Source organism: Podarcis gaigeae (genome assembly GCF_964106915.1).
Source record: "Podarcis gaigeae genome assembly, chromosome: 1".
Classification (NCBI taxonomy): Eukaryota; Metazoa; Chordata; class Lepidosauria; order Squamata; family Lacertidae; genus Podarcis; species Podarcis gaigeae.
The window spans coordinates 78960516-78980267 of NC_139678.1; the positions used below are offsets into that span (position 1 = coordinate 78960516).

The window sequence follows — 19752 nt, forward strand, 5'->3', positions numbered from 1 at the left end:
TCGGGAAACAGAAGCCCAGGAGTCCAGGGAGCGTCCGTTGCCTATTGCCGCGCGGAATCCTTCGCCGTGAAGTCTTCCCACCCCTCACTCCCACGGAGGTTTCCGCGATGGCGACGGCGGCGGTTCAGGATTTTGTCTCTCGGCAGCTGGAGATGCTAAAGGAGGAAAGGGAGGCCGAGATTTCGGAAGCCAGGTATCGCCGGCGGCTAGTGGACAGTTGCTTTCGTAGGGTTCCTAAGGTCCCCTCACAAACGAAGCAGTGTGACTTATATTCCCGAAGGGGAAATAAAACTATTTAAAGCGAAGTACGGAATTTGAAATTTATATTAAAAAGGTTTCCCAGTTACCTCTGATTTGGCATACTATATATTGGTTTACAAAAAATCCTGAGGAGACTTGCTGAGGAGCAAGCCCCGCTGAATACTGTGGAACTTTCTGAGGAAATATGTTTATAGGGAATTGCGCTGCCCGTGGGGCCTTTATGCACACAGTCCGTCCAAAGTTTTTTCCGCCATGCAGTCGGCTTCCCTTTGGCACTTCTGAATTAATCTCTCCCGACACACAAGATGCAGTTTTGTTTGCCTAACTCTGCACACATCCATTGACCCTAACTAAGCACGACTGCAAAGGTTGCAGTCCTGCACTTATGCATTTCGAAGAAGCTCTCGCACACTGACCAATTTAGGATTTGCTTCTGAATAAACCTGGGTAGGATTGCTTGGTGATGGGTGTCCAGGACTTTAGAGAAGTGGTGGGGGGAGTAAAGCATAGAGCCAAATACAAGTAGCATTTCTTCATGAGGTAGAAAGTAATAACTATGCTGTTTGGCTAGCAGTGACCTGTAGTTTGAAAAGTTAAATGCATTGAAGATCTCAGGAGCTCGAAGAGCATAATACAGTGGTAGCTCGGGTTACATACGCTTCAGGTTACAGACTCTGCTAACCCAGATATATTACTTTGGGTTAAGAACTTTGCTTCAGGATGAGAATAGAAATCATGCAGCAGCGGCGCAGTGGCAGCAGGAGGCCCCGTTAGCTAAAGTGGTGCTTCAGGTTAAGAACAGTTTCAGGTTAAGAATAGACCTCCAGAACGAATTAAGTTCTTAACCCGAGGTACCACTGTATAGGAGTACAAAAGAACCCACATGGGCTACTTAATTGATCCTGGAGCTTGCATCCCCCAAAATATAGTGCCTGTCAAGAGAACCGGGGTAGCGTACATGGCTAAGAGATTGAGCTGTTAATCAGCAAGTCCACTGTTCTAGTCATGTCTCTGCCATGAATTAACTATAGAATCATAGAATTGCAGAGTTGCAAGGGACCCCAAGGGTCATCTAGTCCAACCCCCTACAGTGCAGGAATCTCAAAGTATCCATGACAGGTGGCCATCCAATCTCTGGTTAGAAACCTCCAAGGAAAGAGAGTCCCCCACCACCTTCCAAAGGAGTCTGTTCATCTGTCAAACAGGTTTTACCATCAAACAGCTATTCCTGATTTTTCTCCTGATGGCCTTAAGGAAGCAGGGACCGAGCAACGGGAGCTCACCCCATTGTGGGGATTCGAACCGCCAACCTTCTGTTCGGCAAGTCCTAGGCTCTGTGGTTTAACCCACAGCACCACCCGTGTCCCATCATAGTAAAAGAAACTGAAGTTTTCAAACTTGTGCAACCATGGGCTTAGATGCTAAATATTATTTTATTGTTATAAAGTAAAATGGGCTCTCCTCCATAAAGATGAGTTAAATGTCTTAACACTTATTTAGGTGAGTAATCCTTGTAGCACTTGTTGGAAGATTTTCCAAAATTACCTGAAAAAGTATCGAAATAATCAGACTTTCAGGCTAAGGCCTGTATCCAAAGAACCATGCACTCGGTTCCTCACACCCAAGGGAACTCTAGATTTGTTTCACAAACAGCAGCCAGAAGCAAATTATTAGTTGAAAGTCTCATTCCCTACATTCCCTCCAGGGCCAAGGGGAAAGGAAGCTTGCACACCTCTGTTTATTGCTCTGAAGTGAACTTTCAAAGAAAGTTCATATAGAGCAGAATAGCCCTGAGATATATTAAAGACTCTGCTACCTGTCAATAGCCCCTGATATCTCAATGCTTCCTGTTGATAATTGAATATTTTCCCCCTTTGAGGCTACGCATAGTTGCCAATGGCCTGTCACGCAGCCAGTGTATGATGGTACATCAGTTAGTGCACGGTTGTTCAGTAAATTACTTCTGGATAAATGTAAATGTGGTATCTATTATTTCTGAAGTCATTCTTTCATTCTACAAGTGCATAGACTCTGTTAATCTTTGTAAAGCTTGTAACTTCTGTGTTCCTAAAATTTGGCACCTCTTTTTCCTTTGCAAATGTTAATTTATATTATGCAAATTACCAAGTGTCCGTTTCCTAGTATTGAGGCTAAACTAAAAGAAAAAAAGGTGGGTTGAGAGATGCCAAACGGTTCGGATTGCTGTAAAACTACCCAAGCAAGAATCTTAATTTACCCAGGCCTAGCATACATGGACACTTTGTGACAAGGGGGGCGGTCTGGGTAGTCTTGACACTTTCCACATCCCTGAATACACAGTAAGGCCCTTGTGTAGACACACATCAACCTGAGGTAGCTTAGAAAGTGGTGGTACTAGGTTCCTCCAGGTACAGGTCAAAGCATTACGGTAATCTGTAATCTCAATGCCCCAGCAGATATGAATGCACACCTACATTGTCTCATAGTTTTATATTATTATCCTTCTTTGGAAGGGTGCCAAAAGAGAAGAATTGTGCTGCAAAAAAGAGGAAAGAGACTTGAATAAGCTTTGCATACACTATTACCGTATTATTTGTCCCATAGGATGCTCCGTCCCATAGGAAGCACCTAGTTTTTTTGGGGGGGAAATAAAGGAAAACATTTTTTCCTTTATTTTCCCCCCAAAACCTGGTCGGGGAACAGCGGTATGGCGGTGCTGCGCCTCCCCACTGTCCCCCGAGCTTGTGGGGCTGGCCGATGTCTGCTTCAGAGAGCCCTTCATGCCGGGCGGCAGGCTGCTATCCGCAGCGTCGGGAGCCCTGCGGGAACTGCTTCAGAGCGCCCGTCGCTCCCCAGGCTTGCGGGTAGCTTCCTGAAGCCTGGAGAGCGAGAGGGGTCGGTGCGCACCGACCCCTCTCGCTCTCCAAGCTTCAGCGAAAGCCTGTATTCCCCCATAGGACGCACACAGATTTCCCCTTCGTTTTTGGAGGGGAAAAAGTGCGCCCTATAGGGCGAAAAATACGGTATATATTTGCAAATTTAAATAGAAATATACTACAGTTCATGAAACAATAGTAGGGAAGGTAATGAACTGTGGACTTTCTCGGTCTGTTTCTCTGGTGCTAATGGTTGATGGGCTCCTGCAAGACCCTGCTTTTCTTTCTTACAGTTCTGTATCTTTAAAGTAGACTTGGACAGCCCTTCAAGTAGAGGGGACTCTTTCCAATAAAGGACTGTCCTGTGACAGCCCTTTACATAGAGGACGGACCTCTGAAAATAGGACACATGGCCACTCAATCTAGGGGATGTTTCTTTGTTGTCTACCAGCATTTCTCTTCACATTCTTCATGGGCAGAGGGAGAGTGGAAGAGGACCAGAACAGATCTTAATTCATACCATTCTCAAACTTCTGAATCTATAACAATTTTATGTGTTTTTCCAGGGCATGGAAGGAAAGTTTCTCCCTCAAAGAGCTGCAGCGTAAAGGTGTCTGCTTGCTGAAACTTGAAGTAGCCAGTCAAAGAACGGGGTTGTATGGCCGTCTGCTTGTAACTTTACAACCTAGAAAGCATAGCTCAGAGACGGAGCTGCCCTGCAATAATTTTGGTCCTGGTGAGTAATCCGTTGTTGACTTCAATAGAAAGCAGACAGAAAAGCTAAGCCTCGGTGCATGACATCACAAGCTCTGTCTGTTCCAGCGGCAGGAGAACCATCCTTACTTATGAAACTTACTGATGAAACCTTACTGATGAAACCTTATTTTCTCCTTCCTATGCACTTTATTAGCTCTATGCACTTTATTAGCTCTTTCCTCCTCCCACTGTGTTGCTCTTCTCCCCTTGAAGCCAAGATGACAGGGAAGCAGTGGGCAGACACCTCTGAGATTGTTGTTTCTGCACTTTGCTGCAGTAATGGTGGCTCTTCCTTGCATGCACCCTCTGTTTTCCTGTATTAAAACAGGACTGGGTATGACTTGCTTTGCAGTTTTAGATAACCTAAATCTAAGGCTGGAAAGGAAGATAGCTCTTCTTTCATCTTCCCAAATGCAGCCTTGTTTAGGCTGTTTGGCACAAACTTGTGTTCTGGTGGCTCCAAGCTTCCATTCCAGTATGTACAGGTGAGGGAAGAGTCAAATAGAACGCCGCAGCACATGGGGAGCATTCTTTTTCTCTCTTTCACCCCAACCCTCAAAGGAGAGAGACAAGTAAGTAGCCATGTTGGTCTGACACAGTAGAAATATATAAAAAAGATTTTAAAAATTGTCCAGTAGCACCTTAGAGCATAGCTGTCAACTGTCCCTTATTTGGTGCGAAACTCCCTTATCCCAGCGCCGTTTCCCGCTGCTGTCCCGGATTGATGATGTCCTGTAAATTTCCCGGGTTTCCAAGGAAGCAGCTCCTCTCCCTCCCTCCCTGCTGGCCAGGGAGGAGGGAGGCTCCAACTATGTTGCTTGGCTGCGTTGCTCACCCAATAAGGAGTCTAAGAACGACTGAGGGGTGGAGCTTGCATGCCTTGTGCCGATCAAATCGGCCGCGTTGCCTGTGGACTCACCTTTGCTCAGCGCTTCCCAGCGGAGAGGTGACAGTGGTTTTCCTTGCTGCATCCTCTTTGCCAGGTTGTTGCACTGTGGGAACCACCGCTTGAGGCTTCATTTGACTGCTGGTTGACTAAAATCCCTTATTTTGGCTGCTGATCCCTTATTTTCAAGGCTGTTGGTCCCTTATTTTCAAATCTGTAAGTTGACAGCTATGCCTTAGAGACCAACTAGGTTTGTTCTTGGTATGAGCTTTTGTGTGCATGCACACTTCTTCAGATATGTGAAGGAGAGAGCGACAGATAGCCCAGATATACTGGGCACATGTTTCAAATCTGAACCTGTGTTGAACAGCATCCCAAGGGAATCCTTTGGGGCTGTTTCTTTTGAGGAGGAGAAAAGGGGGGAGGATAGGCAGGTTAGCTTTGGGCGCCCGCCGAGTCCCACGGCCGCAGGCTCGCTCTGCCTGCGGTTTTTCTTGACGGGTCTCCGCTTTGCCGTAGCGGACGACCCTTTTTCGCGGAGCCCCTCTTCACCAGGTAAAGAGGACCGCCATTGCTATTTTGCGCCGCCTCCGGAAGTCTCTAGCTCTTTAAGGCTAGGAGGGAGATTGGAGACTCACCTGGGGCCAATTCTTTCTTGCCACAAGCAATCAAGCAAATGGTTAATTGTATACCAGAATAAACCCCTCAGTTGTGCATGATAATAGTAATCAGGGAGCAGCATGGCATTGCATCCTTGGTTATTTTAAAACAAAAGACTATTTGGAAGTGCATTGCATGAAGCTAGAGAAACATGAACTTTGGAAAGCGCCCCCCCCCCCGCCCCAGACTTTGAGAAGCACATAATCTCCCTCTGCATTGTTTCTGAAAGAGCACTTCATTTCTGAAATGCCAGCATGGGCTACAGAAATTGTCCGTTGGGTTCACAATTGCTAGTGAGTGATCATTTTCAATTATGCAAAGCTGCGTTTCTCTCTTAATGAATAAATATTTCAGAAAGATGAGGGAGGCAGACAGGAGAGTGGAAAAAGACAGATGAAAATGTGGTTTCGTGTAGTTGTAATTGAGTGATGAGAATATAAGAGAAGGTGACTTTCTGCCCTGCTCCTCAGGTACAAGCACAGTGGATTGATTTTATTCTGGCAATTTAACTGGCAATTCCTATAACAATTTAAGATGCATAACAATCTTTATTTAATTCATTGGTATAAAATGAGTTTCATTGGTACTTGAATTACTTACTGAAGCAGAATGTATTCTCATTGCTGGATACAATCAATAGGGGTTTGTTGATTGGTTTTTGGAACTAAGTGGTGCTTGCATGGCTAAGACTTGCTATATTTTAGAAATATAAATCTGTGAGTGTGTTTTAAAACTGATTATGTCTGTCCTGGGGGCTCTATATATACTGTGTGATTCTGGAGACTTACTATTAACTAAGGGCATCCTGGTATGCTGATCTAAATTCTGTGTGGGCCAAGATGAGAACTGGATCAAGCCACTCAAAGATCCTGGCTTCCTTGAGATGTACAAAAGTCTGATGGCATGCCAGGTTTCAGTGTTCAACTAAAGACCCAATCTTCTCAGTGATGTTGCTGCCAGGTCAACTACAATGCCTGTCTTCATACTGAGCATATCGGATTGCACAACTTCTGCTTATTAATGCAATATGGCTATTTATCTTTTAAGAATGTATTGAAACAGTCATTTCCTGTGTTATTAAGACAGAAGTGAACAAAGTTGGTACCTTAAAAAAGCGGGTACCATTGGTGGATCTGTAATAGGATTCCTCCTAGTCTGTGTTTTCCCATCCAGTCCCTATTACAGACAACAACCAGCCAGTGTGGGATGAACCTGCTGAAATGAAATATCTGGGTGTTGAATTTTCAACTCAGTGGCAAGTTCTGTGCTTTTTCTACTCTGGCTTCAAGGTGAAGCTTCACAGCTGATTAGTCAGGATCTTGGTGGACATGTGGGAGGTGGAAATCGATCCTGGGGGGTACAGGCAGCCAGTTGTGTGGAGCTGGATGGGTGGATTGCAGAGGGCTCCTGCAGTCATTCCTGAGGACTGGAATGTTTATTAGTAGAGAGCTCCATATAGCCATCACTCAGTGGAATACTTCTTATGTCCCAGGTTTAACCCCCCAGGTTAAATAAAGCTGTGTCAGACAATGGGAGAGACTGCTAGGAAAGAGCTACTGCAAGTCACTGTAGACAATGGTGGGTTTGATGGGCAAATAACCAAACCTGGTATAGGGCCATGTTGCCTGCTATTCTGTATCTTGAATGTTCTTCTCTGTTTCATCTGCAGGTGACATTGTTGGACTTTATGAAACAGCAGGCCAAGGTGATCAGCTCTCCACAGGACTTGTCACCCGTATAGCCCCCAAATCAATCACGATTGCAATTGATGAGCCTCAAAGTAACCTTGTGAGCTTGGACCAGGGGAACTCCTATCGTCTGCTGAAACTTACCAACGATGTCACATACAAGAGGCTTAAAAGGTAAAGCTACTAATATAGGACAGGTCTTGTTTTATTGTGTACCTGAAACGGATAGTAAGCATGCCTTTCTTTTCAAAAGTTGTAAAAAATAATGGGGAGAAGGTATGTTGTTCTCCCACCCTCTCCCTTTTCCATATTATCACAGGACAACAAACTTTGTACAAGGGCTCCAGATGCCAGATTTGGTGATGTAGGTACTCGCTAATTATAAGCAAAGTAGTGGGCTTCCTTACCCAGTTTAGTACTATGGGTTCATAGAATTATAGAGTTGGAACGGAAGAGATCCAGAGTGTCATCTAGTCCAACCCACTACAATGCAAGAGAGAGAGGATGTTCAGCTTTTTCTCCCCTCCCCCACCAAAAAACCCCTCTTCAATCCAAAGACTGCAGAGATGAACAACACCCAGCTCTTGAAGTTTACATCAGAAGTTTATTCATGTTTGAGAATATTGTCTGAGTTTTAAAGGAATTGTTTTTAAGACTCACTCCCTTTGTATTATTTTCTGTGGCAGGGCCTTAAACACACTTAGTCAATATCGCTCCGGGCCTGCATCTGGTCTTATCGATGTCCTCTTCGGTTCTTCTGAACCTAGTGATGCCAACAATATAAGTAAGAACTTTTCCTTCTCTATATAGAATGTGGATACCATGCTGAAAAATTCTGAAGACTGGCGAAGTCACTGTAGCACATACTGTTCCAACTATGATGTACAAATATATTTTGTTAGCAACTCCGAGAGTACTGCCTCGCCGATCTATTGTCAGTTGAGGAACAGTATCACTGGAACATCTAATGCAGTACTAAGTGCATCTGGCACCACTGCTCTCTGGCATTGGCACTCCCTTACACGTGCATCACAGTAGCATAAACATTTGTTGTGCAAGGAGCTTGCATCAGGACAAAATATTGTTGTGGAGTGTCTTCATAGATTTAGAATCCTGATGTCCTCAGCAGTCAGTGGAGCCAGACACCAAGTGGAGAGGCCACTCTTGTTCCACATGTCTTTCCCAGTATGAGGCAGCACCACTGAGGTTACTCATGAGGTGGGGGGCAGGGCGGGTTGTTGTCACCATTTTAGATTAAGGTGCAGTGGCAGGAGCTCAGTTCTTGCTGGCTAGGCTGGTAAGTATTACACTTGACAGTAGAGGAACTTGCTTGTGTGGTTGTTCAGCAGCAACAGAAGAATAGTGCAGTGATTCCTATTAACCAATATTCAATAGGGAATGTTTGTGTGGCTGTCTAACCGTCATATGCGTGGTTTCCCCTTTTTCTTGTTTCCAGTTTAACCCTTACTGAGTACAGCTGGGAGGTTACACAGCTATGATTCCTTAATGTAAAGTGTTGGTGAAAGCAGGAACAGTGCTAGGAGCACCCGCAGCTATCACCTTCCTGTAGACTGAAGGCTGTGGGGGTACCAACTACATTTGGTTGATGCACAATTTCTGTTGGTGAGCAAGGCTACCAAACATTATTCCCCGGAGTTCTGAGGTATAGTTTACCCTTGGAGTTTTGAGGAGTCCATAATGAACCCAGAAACTCAACAGGGGTATTAGATGTTTTTCAAAAGGGCATCTTTAGAACGTGGTGGGGCCAGAAATTAATAGAGGACAAACAGACAATGGCAATTTGTCAGAATGGTTGCAAGATCCTGTCATGAGATGCAACCCACCAGCATTCATGCTCTGCATCCTTCATTCATTTTAATGGGCACCGTGCCAGTATTCACAGTAGTGTCCCCCACCAGCTAGTCTTAAACATTCCAGTTTCAGTTACTTATCCCTGTTCTCTGTCACCCAGGAGTCACCTGGGCCAACAGTTCTGGTGCCAAGAAAAACACCATGACTTACACAATATAACAGGTCTTAAGTTTCAGCTGCATGTTACAGGTACTTTTACTTATTGTGTGAACTGAACAATCTAGTTGTTCTCAAGAATAATATGTGGGACGAAAAGGTCACAGTCCTATAATATCCTGTTTCTAGTGAACAATGCAGTACACGACTGCTTATCTAATTCAACTACTGGAGAAAGGTGGCACATACTTTCTGATGCAGATGTTTGCCAGAAGATTAGTCAGTGTGTGAGGGCCAATCTGCATGCTTGGAAGAATCATATCATAGAGCTCAATTATCCCATTTCCAAAGCAGGTGGTAGCACACATTTGCATTCTCCTTTCCATAAAAAGCTATCTTCACACTCAAGACTAGCTCAGCAGGGGGACAGCTAGGCCTAGGCTAGCACCTGTGAATCCTGTATTAATTAATTAAATGTATATCCTCTTCCAAAGGAGCCCAGGGTGGCAGACAACAAAACAATAAAAAGCATCTTGAACCATTTCAATGCAGATACAGGCTGGGAAAGAACTCCACGTAAAAGGCTTTTTGGAAAAGGAATAATGATAGCTGGTAACCACCAGAGGTCAGCATTCTCCTATGAGCAGCATATGCTTAAGCCACCTTGCAACTGCTCTTACTTTTCTTCTCATCTTCTCTTGAAAAGTACTTATTCCATTTTTTAAGGAATCTGTATGAAGGATGTCTTTGTGCAGCTGTGTGAACATTCTGGCGCTGCTAAGGAGGATGCGAGAAGCTTGTTAGGTCTGCATTGCTGTGCTGCTTCAAAGTGGCTTTCTCTTTGGTCAGGCCTGGCTGGGCTTGAGTCATGGCACCTGCCCATTTTTCTGAGCTGCTGCTTAGTGGGTTTCCCAGAATGCTTATGTACATATAGTGTGCACACACTGTACTTCCTTTTATTTCAGCAACATTGTTCAGCATACATTGCTCCCTGCTGCTGTGACCAGCCAGTCAGTCTCATATCACCTAGAAGTAGCAGCATACAGGAGCATGGCCAGCCACTACTACTCACTAAGTAAGTCCAACCTGCACCAGTGGCATTGCTGCAGACCCAGAAGGACCACCTGAGATGCCAGTGATCTAACTAGTTCATTCTAAGGTAGCAGCAGCTGTGGTTAGTCAGAGTACCTGGCAGCTGCTGTAGGCAAGCTTAAGCAGGTTGTATAACACTGAATGCTAGATGTAACAACATGCAATGGGTTGTGAGCTTTCAGAGGCAGCTGGCTGGTTGTTATGCGGTTCAGAATGCTGGATGGGGACTGGGCAATTCTTATAGGGTCAGGGCAACATTATAATAAAAGATTCAACCTTACTGTTGTGGGATGTTTTCCAGAGTTCAGTAACCTGTGAATTCACATGGAATGTATGGTATTTTTTTTTAAAAATCCAATTTTTAAAAACAAAACCACAGAATCAGCTACAAGCATTAGCCTAGCCTTGCCGATTTCCCCTCTGAAGAGGGGAAAACCATTTCCTTCAGAAGTGCTTCCAATGGTAAAACAAATAAAGCAGTTACAGTTACTAATAAAACTGTAAAACAAATCAAAAGAAGGCTGGAAGAAATGTGACCTTAAGACAGTCTTTGAATGGTCAGTGTAAAGTGTGCCTTCTGTAAAACTGAAAGGTGCAACCTGATGGGTCATCCAGGTGGAAATGCTAAAAACTGAATGAATTGGGGTACTTCCCTTTCCTGCTATTTAGAATGAGAAACTTCTTGGCAACCTGGTTTAGCAAAGTTGATGCTCACTGCCCCTTCTGATGTGCCAGCTTCTTGCAGATACAGAGGAATTAAATTGTTAGTTCTGTGTCTTTTGCCAGCCTGAAATTACAAATGCCTGTTCCATGTAGCATTTGCCAAACTAACAATGAGAACTCCTACTTGCCAACTGTTCCTCTTTCATAAAAAAGAAATCCAAAACACCCTCCTTTATATTTTACTTGATTTCCTCTGGACCTCGGAGACCAAATGTTCTTCTGCTGATTACTGTAGCACTCTGACATCAAACAAGCAGCAGGATAGAGGTCAAAGCCATCTTCTTTTATCTTTTGTAGTTGAAAGGGTAAAGTTTAGATATTAATTATATGAACTGTACCATTTGCTGTGCAGAACATTTTTAGCGTCTCAAGTCTGCTCTGAAAGTGTTCTCACTGTGTTCAAGACAAATGTACCTCTACTTTTGAAATCTTGATCTCATTTATCTTTGCACGGCTGGATAGGATATTATTTAGTAACCCTGTTTTGCAGATGAGAAAATGAGGCTGATAGATTGTATGACTTGCTTACGGCCATAGAAAAAGGGTTTCTGTCTAAGCAGGAATTTGAACATGCCTCTTGCACTTACAAGCTCCTTTGCAATCATTGCCATGGTGCATATTGCTCTTCCCACTTTTGTAGGATGCTATTAATGCTATTAATCATTCTAAGAAGCCCTGTCATACCTACTTAAGCAGTGCTGGTGTTTGGCCTTCTAGCAAGGAATGTGTTATTTTTTTAACAAAAGCAAAAAACCAAGAACTACTTAGTGAGATTATGATGGTGGGATTTTTGTAAATGTACTGCTTCTTTAAAATACATCCTGGCACAATACACTGACTTTCTATTCCAACACAGATTTAGATAATGATGCAGAATATCTCTGAAATAGAGTTTGAAGACTGGGAATATTTGCAGCTAAACATAGCCTGTCTTAAAGGCAGCCAGGACTCAGTATGGGCTCACACTAGGGATCCTGACTCCTCTGAGTATTAACTTGGATGTTTCCTTTGTTGCAAAGGTTATTCTTGCTATCAAATCTGCTTCCAGGAGCAGCCTCTTATTTGCATTGTTGCGCTTGCTTTCTTTTGCAAATGTTCTTTGCGGGACTGAGAACTGAACAAATGCTCCTCCTGCTGCTTCTTGCAGAGCTGTTGAAGTACTACAATGAATCACTGGATGCCTCTCAGAAGGAGGCTGTTTGCTTCTCGCTGGCACAGAAAGAGCTTGCCATCATCCATGGACCACCTGGAACAGGCAAAACGACTACGGTGGTGGAGATAATACTCCAAGCTGTTCAGCAAGGCTTGAAAGTGAGTGAGTGGGTATGGATTCTAAGGGAGCTGCTTGATGGCAGAACATAGTGATGGCCGCCTAATCCTGGACAATTTTGTATGATCTGGCAGCAGCTGTCCAGGGGTTTCATGTCCCCAAAGGTTGGGAAACATAGCTGAGTCTCACCATTTCCATTACTTCATCCCAGGCATTCTGCATTTTAAGACATATTTCTGTGTCTCTTTGAATGCTATGGGAACTGGGTTGATAGCAGGAAGAGGGAGCATCACTTGATTCGCAGAGTATGTAAGAATCTTTACATCTTTTACATCTTGTATTTGTCCCCATGACAGTGTGGCCCTCTTGTGCCCTAGTTATAGGTTGGGGAGTGACATGGGATAGGTTGCAAGACTCCTCCAAGATTACAATAGATGGTATTGGCTGGGGTGAAGCCGTTGTTTGAACCCATTTGTCCATACTACTGAAGCACCTCTAACCATTAATTTGAGGTTCTCCATCCTCCCTACTGACCTTGTATTTTTTCCTGAAGCAAAACTGGGAGAGATCCCAAGAAGGTAGTAAAATTACATGTCAGCTCTTGAGGCCTGTGTTTGACTCTGGAATAATGAGAAACATCATCATCATTATTATTTTTAAATGCGGCTCTTCCTCTGGCACTTATAAAAGGATCTCCTTTCCCTTCTATTTTGAAGCTGCTTCTTCAAACTTTCCTAATCTCATTTTTTGCATATCTTTTTTGGCCATTTTAGTGAAACAAATTACTGTAATGTTTTTTTAAAATGTGCTCCTCTCCTAGGTCTTGTGCTGTGCTCCATCTAACATTGCAGTTGACAACTTGGTAGAAAGACTCGCTGGCTGTAAAGAGCGGATCCTGCGCCTTGGTCACCCAGCTCGTCTCTTGGAGTCCATACAGTGCCATTCACTTGATGCAGTCTTGGCACGTGGGGATAATGCCCAGATTGTAGCAGATATCAGGAAAGATATTGATCAAGCATTTGTGAGTTTTGTATTCTATTTTCCACAGTCTTTTTTTTTAATGGATAAGTATTCTTCAGAATATGTTTCTAAAAAGTGCAGAATGTATACTTTTGAGAAGGTATAAGTGCAATACAGTGTAATGCAGGCATGGCCAAACTTGGTCCTCCAGATGTTTTGGGACTGCAACTCCCATCATCCCTAGCTAGCAGGACCAGTGGTCAGGGATGATGGGAATTGCAGTCCCAAAACATCTGGAGTTATTATTCCTACAAACAGGAATAATAGCATAATACACATAGCCCTGAAACACCAAAGCAGATTTAACCAAGGCCCACTCTCCAAACTTAGGAAAATGCACATTTATTGGCCCTCATTTGGCCTATTATCTCACCCAGGCACTGATTCAGAAGATATGAGTCTATGTCTTAGGTCTATGTGATCTGTGAAGTAGCTGTATATAATCAGACCTATCTCAGTTTTTCATGACAAGTGTATATATGACTGCTGGACTCAGTAGAACAGTGAAATACTTAAGGAGAGATTAAAAAGCATAACCTCTTCCTTACTGGAGCTTAGTAAGTGTTAGCACTGCCCCCTTTTAGCTCTGGCCTTTGCTTTTAGGTCAAGGCTGAGTCATTGGATGAACAGAATAAATGACATCTTTCAGGGACCCCCCCCCCCCATTGAAGCTCATTGGGACTGAATGGGGTAGTAATTTCTGAATTTTCCATATTTCTTTTTCCTGATCACCACCCAAGTAGAGAATGCAGCCCACCCATAGCATTACCACTTAAAAGTATTGGAAGAAAATTCATTAAAAGTCTTGGTAGCTCAATTTGTTACATGTTCCACTCATCGCAGCCTAGTTTTAGAGTTCTCTGTCATCCTCTTTATTTAATTTCCTGCTTTAAACTTAATTTAAAATGTGGCACTAATTTAATTGGGATATTATTTATTATTACAAATTATTGAATTTCTTTCCCAGTGACATTGTACAAAATGGCTTCATAATTAAATTAAATGCACTATGCTGGGAATTTGTCCACTGTCACATAGAGGCATACCTTAAATGGTTTTCAGGACTTGGCACACACTTTTGCCTGTCCCCTTTAAGCCCCTTCAGTCTCTGGGAAATGATGCAGTAATGATCTTTATTTGTCTTGTTTGCTCCTTAATACCTTTGCTTCTTTAGCACCCTCAAAATAATAATAATAATAATAATAATAATAATAATAATAATAATAATAATAATAATAATATTATTTATACCTCGCCCATCTGGCTGGGCTTCCCCAGCCGCTCTGGGCTGCTTCCAATAAAGCATTAAAATACGGTGGTCTACTAAAGATTAAAAGCTTCCCTAAAAGCATTTTTACTAGTTATAATTAGTATTATTCTCATTTATTTACACAGTGCTTTATAACCTTTATTGTGCAAATTATCACAACACGCACACATAGGTAGGTGGCTGTTTCTCATATTACGAATGACAGGCTGCGGCTGAGAGATAGTGACTTGCCCCAGGCAAGCGTTGGAACTGGAAGTTTAACCCAGGTCAACCAGATTCATATACACTGGCTAATCTGGCTTTCATTTCACTGTAAATAAGCTTTCTTAGTGATACCTTCTAGATCTCTTTCCATCCAATCCCTGGTTAGCAGCTGACTTTGCTGGAGAGCCACTCAGAGTATTGGGATGGAAGGTCCCAGGCCTGAGATGCTGTTTGCTCTACATGTTCCTCTGTCACTATTATCCTTTAAAGATATATTTACAGACCTGACAGTGGCAATCTAGAACAGAGTTTGGTTGGGTGGGGGGATTTCCTGCGTGGTGTTGGCATTGCAGAGGGATGAAGTTGGAGCAGGGGATAAAATGAAATGAGTGTTGGCATTGCAGAGGGATGAAGTTGGAGCAGGGGATGAAATGAATGCAGTGCTTGTTTTTATTTGGAATTGATAGAAGTGCGGTGGGGGCCAGAACAAAATGTTTGCCATGGGTAGCAAAAAACAACAACACACTGACTGGATGCATAGATTAATTGAATCAAATGCATGTGTGAATACTAACTAGACAGAGTCCATCCTGTGAAGTCAAATCTCCCCCCTCTCTTTTTCTTTTGTATATCAAGAAATAAGGCAAGGAACATATGCTCAGTTTTGACTTACCAAACCAAATGCAGGCTGCTGGTCACACTACATTCTCCAATAGTCCATGGCCGCAAGAGGTTTAGAAGTTTACATACCGCAAGGTTATTTACTGGGTGGGTATGGGGGGAGGTTGGTGTTACAAAAAGTAGCCTCTTGGCCACCAGTGTCTAGGTACATAAATGCTGCCTTCACTTTCTCCACTGCTCTGTAGGAGAGTTGCCTGTTTGTGAATTATGTTTGCCTTGTCGAAACTAAAAAAAACACCTAACAGGCAAACTGAGATGAGAATGTTTTCTGGCGTGTTCAGAGATGAGAGCTATCCATTGTGTTCTCTGGAGCAGTGGTGTTCTGATGTACAATCTTCCCTTAAACTACAGCAGCAGACTATTTAAACTAGAGGATAACAGACAACTCAGCTGTTAACTGCAGTTTATTTGTGTAATACCCCACACTGCACTGAGAGCCAGAGTGGTATACTAGGAGGAGGAAGACACCAGCATCCATGAAGGTCACTGGTGACCTTGAGTTATTCACTCTTGACTGTGCCTATTTCACACAGCTGTTGTGAGGATATAATTGTGGTCTGGTGGCTGTACATCACCTTAAGCACCTCTCATGGGAAGGTTAGGGTATAATAGTCATCAACCTCTCTCAATAATGAAGTCTCAGTGCCCTCATGCCGATCAGAACAGAACCAAAATGGACCCACTGAGAGACAAGAGGGAGGTATCAGCATGCTTGTGGGAGGGGAAATCCCAAGTTTTGGAGAAGTACAATTAAAACTACTGCAACCACCAAAATCCTAATGAGGGCTCAGTATGTTCAGTGGACACCAGCCATTGCAGAATGTTGTGTCAGTTGGAAGAGAAAACTAAAGCAGTAGAATAAATTAGCTTTTTTAGTCCCTAACATCTTATGATATCCTGGAGGAAGGTACATTGGACAAGAACACCCCTGTTAGGAGATGAATATATACTGCAACATCTCGTTGCAGTTTCTACTTGTACTGTAGTAATATGCTGGGAGCTAAATGTTCTCCTTTAGTGAAAGCTAAAGTTTGCCTCTTTCAGCATTTTCAGATTTCTCTTTATAATAAGCTTTAATTGCCGGAGCAATGAAACAGCTCAGAAGTTGTTCCCTATTTGGAGGAATCCAGGAGAGTGTAATTGTTTTGAGAAATTAGTCCCCTCCCAAAGCAAATTGCAATGGAAAGTAGCTTGCCTATCTCTCCTGTGTCTCCACAGCCAGCAATCATGGAAAGGGTTCAGCAGCTTTATAGGTTTTGTATATTGCAGTTGCTTCACTTTTTACTTTCTTTCTTTATTTCATTATTTCTTATTTTATTTTGTTGTGTCCCAAGAAAATAAAATATCCAGAATAGCTAAGATTATTATTATTTTTTGGATCATCTCCTAGCACAGGAGTATGAAAGACTTTCTATTATATGGGATATTTCTTGATTTCTAAACATGCCCCCCCCCCCCGGGTTTGGTGCCTTAAGACTTTTTAGGCATGTTTGATATAGCATTTTGAAGGAGGCAACAAATGAGACACGCAGGCAATAGCACAGGCTGAAAGACTCATTTAACACCACCCAGTGACCTCCGTGGCTGGGCAGGAGAGTGAACCTGGGCCTTCTATATCCAGCCCCAACTTTCTAGCCACTTTATTGCGCTGGCCCAGAAGGGTAGCAGTATCACAAGGCTAGCAATTTTATTATTATGTCACAAGATTATTTGTGAGGACTTGAGACAAAGCCAGTGGGGAAGGGGCAACTTGTATTAATTCAGAAGATTTCATATTCTTACATACTTAAGTCTGGAATATCTTGTAGTTTTAAAGATCCTGCACCCATAGTTGCCCCTTTTGAACAAGAACTGATATTAATGCTGCAATCCTAAATTAAATTAGCTGGGAGCAAGTTTCATTCAGCTGAATGAAGCTTCTGAGTTGGTATGTATATGATTTTAATTGTAAGGCCATAATATAAATATATATATATATATTTGCAGTTTAATACTACAAAAAAATTAAGTTGTTTCTAGATATTTGTTTATGTTTTATTTACCCCCTTTTATCCTTTCCAGGACTAGAAACTTTGTGTTTAATAAAGGATGTGATTCAGGCCATTTTGACAGCAATCTCTTGGCCAAGAATAACTTGGCTGCAGAGTGCATGTTGTGAATTCCTGCACTAAGCATGAAGTTGATTATTAGTTCACACCATGCCCCTGGAGAACTCTGGTCGCTGGCTGGTGGTGAGCACAAGGTTTCTTGGTTTGGAGCCTAATTTCTCCATGAGCAGTACCACCACCCCCAACTTTCACGGGGCCATCCAGTCCCCAGAAAAGGGGGTATAGGATGTTCAGCAAATAATGCAGGAAGGGAGGGCAAAATAAATTAATTTTCAGAGGAGGCCAAGGGTGACTTGCCATTTATAAGAGTAGTCGGCAGAGGGTTTTCACCTTCTTTTCTTTCAACCAAAATGGCTTTGCTTCAGTGGCAGAACTTCATTGGCAACCTGGCGACATTCCCATGTCCCACAGAGTGGCCCAATGGGAGCACTGCCACATCATGGCAGCATTGTCCCCAGTGGCATTGCTGGTGGGGGGGGGGGAAGAAGATTGTTCCCCAACTGGCCACTGCGGGGAGCAGCTACCTGTGCCCCAGCCATGCCTTGGGAAGTGGTGACATTACATCGTGACATCATTGGGCCATTTCTGCAAGACATTGGAACGCCACCAGGATGCGGGTGGTAGTTGAGACTAAGTGGTGGTGTTGTTGAAGAAAAGAAAGCAGAGAACCTACTGCTGCCGTCTCTTATAAATGGTAAGTCTCTCATGCGCCTCTGAAAATGAATTGATTGTGCCCATCTATGCTGAAAATTATATATCTCATCTCCCAGACAAATGCTGTAGGGGTTACCTCATGGTTATTTATATCAACAGGACTTTAGGTAGGTTGCCTAGTTCACCTCATACATTTGGTGCCTGCTCAGAGTTAGAAAGGTGTCCCTCTTCGAACTGAGGTTTTCATCCAATACAAGCTAGACGGCATAATGGGGTTGCCTTGAGATGAAGGCGTGCCAAACAAAGCTAAGATGAGGAGAAATATAGAAACTTTGCCTCCATCTTTCTTTGCTGCCAATTTACACCTGTGACTTTGAATATGCAGCTGAGCCAAATCACGAGATTATTTATATTGTGAGAGATTTATTGGTGTTGGGAAGTCTTGTATTGTACAATATGCTGCTTAGATGTGACAAACCACATTAGGGTGACCACATGGGTAACAACAAAATAATGCTACCTACTGGTCACATTGTGTGTAATGTTTTGTTTTAAAAGACATGCACAATTAGAAAGTGTTGCAGGTGCTGAAAGTTGCAGTGTATTTTAATTAGTATGTCCTCAGCTTGCAAAATCTGGAGCAAAGGGGTGTTTGAGACTTCTGTTAGAATAGTAGTTATCACTAACCAATTAAATAAACCCTAGGGCTTGTCTGCATATTTTCAGGGATTAATGAATCCCAGCTGGATCCTCACATAGATGAAAAGCTTTGTTGTGTTGGGGAAGGGGAATTATTGATGCTACTACCAGGAAAAAAAGCACCATTCATCAACAGTACCTCCATTAAATAATCCATATTGAATTCACCACCCCAATATACTATCAACAAACTATATTTCCCTTTCTCATGATGATTTACATTTTGTCAGTATAGGCATAAGGGCTGAAAAGAGAGCAGCTTGATGTTGAATTGTAGTATGCTGCATTTTAATGAGGAAGATTTTGTTTCATTAACTATTATCTTAGCTGCTAAACGTTGCGTACAGTGATACACTGGGCCATAAGCTACATTGTAGTATGGGGAAATTGTTTTCCTCCTCTTCTTCTTCCCCTTTATACAGGTGAAAAGCAGAAAAGCCCAAGACAAAGGAGAAAGGAGCCATTTTCTAAATGAGATTAAAACACTGAGAAAAGAACTGAAAGAGCGAGAGGAAGCTGCTATGACTGAAATACTGACGAAAGCTAATGTTATTCTGGCAACAAACACAGGTTAGAGGAACTTTCCTGGTTTAATTGGGTGGGTTTTTTTGCCTTGAAGAATAGCTAAATCAGATTATTGGCAGCTACAGATTTAGGCTGCTCTACACTCCACTGCATTCTTGTGCTTTATCATGAACTCCACAGATTGCCCAGTGCATCTTTGAATTGATTCTCAACCCAATATGTGTAAAGGTATGTTCAGTATACAGAATTGTGTCTTGCTAGATGATTTGCCTTTTTCTTCTGTGCAGTTCTGCTTTGCAGTTGGATGGTTTGTATAACTAATCAATGCTGTGCGCACATGTACCGCACACACAACTCTGCCATTCATGTTTTGCAGAACATCTTTTACTTAATGCCGGCTAATGAGGGAAGGGAACATGCATTATTTATATA

General features: G+C 42.9%; 1 protein-coding gene across 1 annotated transcript in view; it reads left to right on the plus strand.

Moving 5' to 3' along the window:
* The first annotated feature begins 58 nt into the window (after positions 1–58).
* The window catches only part of IGHMBP2 (immunoglobulin mu DNA binding protein 2), a 68790-nt gene continuing 49096 nt past the window's right edge, over positions 59–19752 (plus strand). The window contains exons 1-7 of the mRNA XM_083756142.1: positions 59–193; positions 3683–3852; positions 7088–7280; positions 7793–7890; positions 12037–12200; positions 12980–13180; positions 19218–19365. Coding sequence (XP_083612268.1) covers positions 108–193; positions 3683–3852; positions 7088–7280; positions 7793–7890; positions 12037–12200; positions 12980–13180; positions 19218–19365 — 1060 coding nt within the window. The 5' untranslated portion in view covers positions 59–107. The remainder of the gene's footprint in view (positions 194–3682; positions 3853–7087; positions 7281–7792; positions 7891–12036; positions 12201–12979; positions 13181–19217; positions 19366–19752) is intronic.